The 9228-nt window shown below is 40.0% G+C and overlaps 1 protein-coding gene across 5 annotated transcripts in view; it reads right to left on the bottom strand.

Annotated features, from left to right (window-relative positions):
• Nucleotides 1-9228, bottom strand: part of RGS20 (regulator of G protein signaling 20) — a 102666-nt gene that overhangs the window by 6979 nt on the left and 86459 nt on the right. For all 5 annotated transcript variants that reach the window (XM_017531786.2, XM_037739709.1, XM_037739711.1 and 2 more), the window contains one exon: nucleotides 3440-3523. In XM_017531786.2, the coding sequence (XP_017387275.1) occupies nucleotides 3440-3523 (84 nt within the window). The remainder of the gene's footprint in view (nucleotides 1-3439; nucleotides 3524-9228) is intronic.

Below are 9228 nucleotides of genomic sequence, written 5' to 3'. Positions count from 1 at the left end.
TCCGTCTCAAAAAAAAAAAAAAAAAAAAAAAAAAAAAACCCCCAAAAAAAAAAAAAAAAAAAAAAAAAATCCTACAACCATATGACCCAAAACTTCCTAATCACCTGTGATGGGTTCTGTACTCTGACAGAACTAAGTCAGACTTGACAACATTAAACCTCTAGAACAATAGGGCAAGTGTCTGTTTAATATATTTTAAAATTATGTAATATTTCAGAAAGAGAATATATGTAATATAAATGCAAGTTATAAAAGGTGACAACAAAACACTTTGTTTTTGAGACAGAGTCTCACTGTGCTGCCAAGGCTGGAGGGCAGGGGTGTGATCACCGCTTACTGCAGCCTCGACTTCCTAGGCTCATGTGATTCTCTTGCCTTGGCCTCCCAAGTAGCTAGGACTACAGGCACATGCCGCCACACCTAGCTAACTTTTCCTGTTCTTGGTACAGTCAGGTCTTACTATGTTGCCTAGGCTGGTCTCGAACTCTTGGGCTTAAGCGGTCCACCCACCTTGGCCTCCCAGACTGCTGGGATTACAGGTGTGAGCCACTGTGCCCAGCTCCCTTTTTTTTTTTTTTTTTTTTTGAAATTACAAACGTTTAAAAAATATAATTAGGGGCTCCAAGTGCACTTTTGTGACATGTGTATATTGCACAATGGTGAAGCCTGGGCTTTTAGTGTGGTCATCACATCGTACTCACTAGGTAATTCATCCCTTACCTCCCTCCCACACTCCCATCCACCGAGTCTCCAGTGTAAATGAACACGAACGAATGTGCCATTTTCCATACAAACCAGAACAGCACGGACAATGCTGCACTGATTTTGGTGCCGCTTCTACTTGCTGCTCTCTCCCGGCTCTGTCTCCTAGTGAACTGCTACACTTGATTGTGGGCTTACCCCTTTGAGTCAATTCTTACCTCTGTCGTAATTGTTTTGAGGTGAGCAAACATAGCTTAACAATGATCCTTAATATCTCTTTTATCTTATTTCCATAATTTTAAATGTGTATACGTAAAACTGAAAAATATAGTCTTTAGGTTTGATTTATTTATTTTATTTTTTTGAGGCAGAGTCTCTGTCTGTCACCCAGGCTTGAGTGCAATGGTGCGATCTCAGCTCACTGCAACCTCTTCCTCCTGGGTTCAAGCAATTCTCCTGTGTCAGCCTCCCATGGGTACCTGGGATTGTGGTGCCCACCACCACACCCGGCTAATTTTTTGTATTTTTAGTAGAGACAGGATTTCACCATTGCCCAGGCTGTTCTGGACCTCAGGTGATCCACCCGCCTTGGCCTCCAAAACTGCTGGGATTATGGGCGTGAGCCGCCGTGCCCAGCAGTTTTTTAAAAAATCAAAACGCTGGACTCTATGTTGTCTTCTGCAACTTGCTTTTTCCACTCAACATTAAGTTTCTAAGATTCCCTCGTGTTGTTGTGTGTGGCCAGTTCCTGAGTAGGAGTCACCTCTACCTTTCCATTCTTGAACAATCCTATTGGGTTTCGGTATCACCGTTACACTGGCCTCTCAGGTATTGCATTAGTTATACTAGAGTTGCCTGATCTTGGCATGATCTATTCCCAGAGTGTTTTGTGGACCTAGCCTGTGAAAACATCTGGATCCAGTGTCTATTCTGTAGAAAGGTATTATGGGTTAAATTGTGCCCCTGAGAAAGATACGTTGTAGTTCTAACCTGTTGTACCTCAGAATGTGACCTTATTTAGAAATAAGGTCTTTGCAGATTTGGTGAAGTTAGATGAGGTCATTATGATGAGATCTAATCTAAATGACTGGTATCCTGTAAGGGGAAATCTGGACACAGACACAGACATACACAGGGTGAAGATGACATGGAGAAGCACAGGGATGAGATGGCCACGTGACTTGAGTGAGGTATCTATAAGCCAAGGAATGACATGCACTGCTGGTAACCACCCAAAGCTGGAAGAACCAGGAAGGATCCTCCCCTAGGGCCTTAAGACTATAGAGAAATCATGGCCTGCTGACACCTTGATTTTGGACTTCCAGCCTCAAGAACTGTGAGGGAACAAGTTTCCGTCATTTTAAGCACCCAGATTTTGGTACTTTGTTACAGCACTTGGGAGACCAACGTGGGCGGATCACCTGTTGTCAGCCTGGTCAACATGGTGAAACCCCGTCTCTGAAAAATACAAAAATTAGCCGGGTGTGATGGCACGAGCCTGTAATCCCAGCTACTCAGGAGGCTGAGGCAGGAGGATCACTTGAACCTGGGAGGCGGAGGTTGCAATGAGCCAAGATTGCATCACTGCACTCCAGCCTGGGCAACAGACCTAGACTCCTTCTCAAAAAAAAAAAAAAAAAAAAAAAAAAAAAAAAAAACATAAAAAAAAAAAAAAAAAAAAAAAAAAAAAAGGAATATGTTAACAGTGTTTAATGTCTCAGAGGTTAGATTAGTTTCTTTACTTAAACATCATTTAATTTTTGGCAAGCATCTATAACTTTTTCTTTCTCTCTCTCCCTTTTATTTTTAAAATTAACTAATTAATTATTTTTGAGACAGGGTCTTGCTCTGTCTCCCAGGCTGGAGTGCAGTGGTGCAATCTTGGCTCACTGCAAACTCTGCCTCTAGGTTCAAACAATTATCCCTGCCTCAGCCTCCCGAACAGCTGGGATTACAGGTGTGTGCCACCATGCCCAGCTAATTTTTGTATTTTTATTTTTTTTATTTTTATTTTTTGAGACAGAGTTTCGCTCTTGTTACCCAGGCTGGAGTGCAATGGCGCGATATCAGCTCACCGCAACCTCCGCCTCCTGGGTTCAAGCAATTCTCCTGCCTCAGCCTCCTGAGTAGCTTGGATTACAGGCACGTGCCACCGTGCCCAGCTAATTTTTTGTAGTTTTAGTAGAGACGGGGTTTCACTATGTTGACCAGGATGGTCTTGATCTCTTGACCTCATGATCCACCCGCCTCGGCCTCCCAAAGTGCTGGGATTACAGGCATGAGCCACCGCACCCGGCCAAGTTTTGTATTTTAATAGAGACGGGGTTTTACCATGTTGGCCAGGCTGGTCTCGAACTCCTGACCTCAGGTGATCCACCCACCTCAACCTTTCAAAGTGCTGGGATTACAGTCGTGAGCCACTGTGCCCAGTCAGTGTTTTATTTTTACAAGTACATTATAAAAAAAATAAAATAACATAATATATTTTGTTAGGAAGCTTTTATTTGTATTTGCAATTAACAAAGGGATTAGACTAATAATGGAAATTATTTCTCTCCCTGTCATGCAATGAATTAAATGGAATTCTGCAGGGGAGGAGTGTGAGGCCACATAGCGATTGGCTGTTACTAAATTGCAGTTAGAGAAGGTGCATGTTCTATAGAAACGTACAAGGCAAAGAAAAGAAAGAGGTTGATGTTTCTTTAAGTTTAGTGAGGTAAAAAACGTGCTATTTCACCTTTCTTCCCAGGTTGGAAGGTCTGCTCTGAGTTCATGGGAAGCTATTGTGGGCCTCTGATCTTCCTGGTTTCTAACAGTGAGACTGCAAAAAAACCCAAAAAACAAAAAAACACACACATTTACATGTTGACAGCTCAGTCTCTGCCAAGAAAATATTTTAAAGAGAACTTCAGATCCCCAAGTATTAATAGAATTTCTTCCTCTCCTTGGAAAATAAAAATGACCCTAGTTAGTTTTCCCAAGCAAACCAAAAGTATGACAATAAGGTACCGGAAACATAAATTATATTGATTTATAACATTGTGGTTTCTACTATTGAGGAAGAGGTAGGAATTATTATGCTCAATTGTACTTAGAATAATAATTTTTTTCATAAAAACAGATTCATTAGAAAATAGTTAAAAAAAAAAAAATGGGCTGGGCACGGTGGCTCATGACTGTAATCCCAGCACTTTGGGAGGCCAAGGCAGGAGGATCACTTGAGGCCAGGAGTTCAAGACCAGCCTGGGCATCACAGCAAGACCCCCATCTCTATTTAATATAAAAATTTTAGAAATGAAAATAGTAAAAAAGTAAGATTGTCAGGAATGTTTTGGGATTTCCTTTCATTTTCTGCATCTTAAAAAAAGTATACATCCTCTAGGCTTTGTTTCCAGTCAAAATGGAGGCTTCATATTTATAGGCACATATACAAAAACAGTAGAGAAAACTAGGAAAGCGCATCATCAGTCTACTATTGTATTTCTCAAAAGAGTTTGTTTTCGGCCGGGCGCGGTGGCTCACGCCTGTAATCCAAGCACTTTGGAGGCCAAGGTGGGTGGATCACCTGAGGTCGGGAGTTCAAGACCAGCCTGACCAACATGGTGAAACCCCGTCTTTAAAAAAAAAAAAAAAAAGAGTTTGTTTTCTTATACACATTCTGTATGTTTGTCTGTAAACTTATTCCAAGTATTTTTGTTGTTATTGTAAATGGAATTTATACTTTTATCTCATCTTTGAAGTGGTTATTGTAATATGAATGCTGTCATTATTATTATTATTATTTTGAGACAGAGTCTTGCTCTGTCACCCAGGCTGCAGTGCTGTGGCACAATCTCAGCTCACTGCAACCTTCACCTCCTGGGTTCAAGCAAGTCTCGTGCCTCAGCCTCTGAGCAGCTGGGACTACAGGTGTACGCCAAAACACCCAGCTAATTTTTGTATTTTTAGTAAAGACGGGGTTTCCCCATGTTGGCCAGGGTGGTTTCGAACTCCTGACCTCAAGTGATCAACCCACCTGGACCTCCCAAAGTGCTGAGATTACAGGCATGAGCCACCTCACCCATCCACTTTTTAAATCACTCACCGAGCTATCATTTATATGCTATAAAGTTTATCTGTTGAAAGTGTACAATTCAGTGGTTTTTAGTACACTCACAAAGTTGTACAACAATCCCTACCATCTAATTCCAGAACACTGTCATCACCCGCCAAAGAAATACCACCCGTTAGCAGTCACCGCTTATCACCTGTGTCTCCCCACTCCACCAGCCCCAGGCAAGGCGGAAATCTGCTTCCTGTCTCTACAGATTTGCCAGTTCTGGAGCGAGATCTTCAGTGGCTGTCTCCTTTCACTTGGCATGACGTTTTCACACTCAACCCATGCCCTAGCATGTATCGGTACTTCATTTCTTTTTCCAGTTGAATAATATCTTATTGTTTAGATAGACACATGGCATTTTGTTTATCTGTTCATCAGCAAATAGACATTTGGGTTGTTTCCACATTTTGGCTGCATGAATCATGCTGCTATGCACTTTCCTGTGCAAGTACGTGCAAACATATATTTGTTTTTCTCTTAAGTAGAAACCTCGGAGTAGAACTGCTGAGTCATATGGTAACTTGAGTTTGAACATTTTGAGGAACTCCTAAACTGTTTTACAAAGCAATTGCACCATTTCACATGGTGATATCTGAGGGATCCAATTTCTCCATGTCCTTGCCAACAGTTACTCTTGTCTTTTTTATTCTAGCTTTACAAGTGGGTGTGAAGTGGTATTTTCATTGTGGGTTTGATTTGCATTTTGCTAGTGACCACTGACACGGAACTCCTTTTCATGTATTTACTAGCTATTTGTACATCTTCTTTGGAGGGAAGTGTATTCAGATCTTTTGACTATTTCTAAACTGATTTATTTGTATTTTATTATTGAAATGGGAGGGTTCTTTATTTTAGATCTGAGGCCTAAAGACTATTATTTTAAAGTTAATTTTATATCCTTATTTCTGAATTCTTTTGTGTTTGTATCGGTTATAGCTAGAATTCTCTTGGGGTTTCATCTGCAAATAGGGAGAATTTTACCTCTTTATTTCCAATTCTTAGGCCTCCAATTATTTTCCTTGTCTAATTAGCTAACGCCTAAAATACACTGTTAAATACTAGTAGAGATTGTGGACATTTTGCCTTATTCTTGATTTTAGCAGGAATGCTTTCAGCATCCCATCAACTTAAAAATGGATTTTTATCACCGACAATTTGAGTTTTCTTTATCTTGTTGCTGCTGTATTTTCTATTCCTTTTATCTTTTCTTAACATTCTTTGTTTCATAAAAGTTTTCCAGCCTGTTTTCAGCACATCTGTTTTTATAAGTTTTCAGTGTGTGTGTGTGTGTGCAGGGGGTTCTTTATTTTTCTTTAAAGACAAAATCATTAGAAATGCAGGAACCCTTTTGACTTCGTTCATGAGGCCAGGGCTAAAAAGTTTCAGTAAATAACGGCTTCTTTAAAAAAAAAATCCAACAGAAAAAAAACTTGAGAGGCATCCGGGCGGTACTGTCTCCGCATGACTTCCGAGGCTTCTTTTGTAAGCAGAACACATTACTGCACAGTGGGTATGCAGAAGCAAAGAGGAAAAAAAGAGATGAATTTGACAGGAGATTCCTCAGAGAACCAAAAGCTGTACCGCAAACCAAATAATGCAAAATGATTTAAGCTTTGACATACTTTTGGCCTCATTCCAAGTAAGAATGTTTTTTAAAGAGACAATGTGTTTTTGAAACAGAGAAGAACATGTTTTTTGTGTTTTCTTTACCGCGCTCCACTGTTATTGTTACAGCAGAACTAGAGAACGTCTATAGCAGCCCCAATAGCTGCTCACCGTGTTTTGGGACTATTCAGCAAAAGAAGACCCATGGCGCCCGGCCTGGTGGCTCATGCCTGTAATCCCAGCACTTTGGGAGGCCAAGGTGGGCGGATCACGAGGTCAGGAGATAGAGACCATCCTGGCCAACAAGGTGAAACCCCATCTCTACTAAAAATACAAAAAAATTAGCCGGGCGTGGTGGCGTGTGCCTGTAGTCCCAGCTACTCAGGAGGCTGAGGCAGGAGAATTGCTTGAACCCAGGAGGCGGAGGTTGCAGTGGGCTGAGATCGCGCCATTGCACTCCAGCCTGGTGACAGAGCAAGACTCCGTCTCAAAATAAAAATAAAAAAAAAAAAAAAGAAGAAGAAGAAGACCTATGGCCAGATATAGTTTGGAAAAATTTTGAGTGATAAAGAGAAAACTTTCTAGAAAGGAAAAACAAGTTTATATTCAAGAGAACAAGAATCAGCATGCCTTCCCTTATAACACCAAATATTACAAGAGGGTTTTACAGCAGCATGTTGAGAAAGATTCACAAGTACTTAGAAAACATATTGCCACTTATCTTTCTTGAAAACTGCCTTGACTATGTATATTAATATGGATAGATCTGAAAAGTGTGGCAAAAGAAAGCAAGGAAATTCACTATTCAAACAGCTGAAGTTTGCTGTGCACCTCGTTTCTCTCTTTACATTTTTCAGTGCATAGTTATGCTACTATATTATATTCATGATCATATTTTTAAACATTGTATGACTACTTATGTAATAGTATTGTTTTATAATTTGTTTTTTTTTTCCCCTCTAGCATATGAATTTATTTATGTCTGAGACAAGGTCTCACTTTGTTGGCCAGGCTGGAGTGCAGTGGCATGATCACAGCCCACTGCTGCCTTGAACTCCTGGGTTCCAGTGATCCTTCCGCCTCAGCTTCTAGAGGAGCTGGGACTACAGGCACATGCCACCATGCCTAGCTAAATATATATATATATATATATATTTTTTTTTTTTTTGGTGGATGCAAGGTCTTGCTATGTTGCCCTGGCTGGTCTCAAAGTACCGGGCTCAAGCAATCTTTCTGCCTTGGCCTCCCAAGGTGCTGGGTTTACAGGCGTGAGCCGCTATGCCTAACCTGTTGATTTGTTCACTTTACCTTTTCTAGTATATGAATTTAAATGCTGTATAGTAGTGCATTGTGTAATTATATCACAATATATTCATTCATTCTGCTGTTTATGTCCTTTAGAACCATTTTCAATTTTTCTCACACAGATGAATGCTGTAGTGAATTCTCTCATATATGTCTCCTTTTGCAGGGGTGTGAGAGGTTTTTCCAGGGTATAGGTTTTTCTTTCCTTTTTTTTTTTTTTTTTTTTTTTTTTTTTTTAAGTTTATGATGGCCATTTGGTGTCTGAAGATATAGATCTAGACATACACATATGTATGCATATGTGTGTATAATCAAAGCCTTTGTTTAGACTGTAGGTGTTTTCTCATTTATAATGAAAAGGTTGACTTAACAGATAAACTATGAATACTTTTTTTTTGAGACAGGGTCTCACTCTGTCCCACATGCTGGCGTGCAGTAATGCCATCATAGTTCACTACAGCCTCAACTTCCTGGGGCTCAAGCGATCCTCCCACCTCAGCCTCCAGAGTAGCTCAGACTACAGGTGTGCACCACCATGCCTGGCTAATTTTTGTGCTTTTTGTAAAGACTGGGTTTCACCATGTTGCCCAGGCTGGTCTTGAGCTCCTGGGCTCAGGTGATCAGCCAGGGTATAGGTTTTAAATGGGTGTTTATTTAACTTTCATTTATCTGATCCTTGTTAGTAGGAGTACAAGCAGATTATTTTCTGTTCCATTTCATTTGCTTACTCTTTTGGTTGTTATTTTATTAATGTATTTTAATGTTCTTTATTCTGGATGTGAATTATTTGCTAATTGCATTGTAACTATCTTCTCTGTTTTCTCTTTTCATTTTATTTTTGGTACCTTTTGTTAAATGTATTTTTAAAATAGCTTTATTAAGATATAATTTGGCGGGGCATGGTGCCTCATGCCTGTCATCCTAGCACTTTGGGAGAATTAGGCAGGCAGATCACCTGAGGTCAGGAGTTCGAGACCAGCCTGGTCAACATGGTGAAACGCTATCTCTACTCCAAATACAAAAAATAAGCTATGGTGGTACGAGCCTGTCATCTCAACTACTTGGGTGGCTAAGGCATGAGAATCGTGAGCCAAGATCGCTCCACTACACTCCAGCCTGGGCTACAGAGTGAGACTCCATCTCAAAAAAGAAAAGAAGAAAGAAAAAAAAAGATATAATTTGCACACTATACAAGTTGCCAAATTGAATCATATAATTCTGTGGCTTTTAGTATATTTACAGAATAATATAAATATTGCCATGATTTAGAACATTTCATCATCCCAAAAAGGAACTCTGTACACATTAGCAGTAACTCCATCTTCCTTATTCCTAGGCAACTGCTCATCTACTTTCTCTCTCTATGGATTCACCTATTCTGGACATTTCATGTAAGTGTAATAATAAAATGTGTGGTCTTTTGTGTCTAGCTTCTTTCACTTAGCATAATGTTTTCACAATTCATGCTATATTTTGGTGGTGTCAAGACTTCATTTCATTCCTTTTTTTTTTTTTTT

This window comes from Cebus imitator, unplaced genomic scaffold (assembly GCF_001604975.1).
Source record: "Cebus imitator isolate Cc_AM_T3 unplaced genomic scaffold, Cebus_imitator-1.0 Scaffold73, whole genome shotgun sequence".
Taxonomy (NCBI): domain Eukaryota; kingdom Metazoa; phylum Chordata; class Mammalia; order Primates; family Cebidae; genus Cebus; species Cebus imitator.
This window is presented reverse-complemented; position numbering and strand designations above follow the sequence as displayed.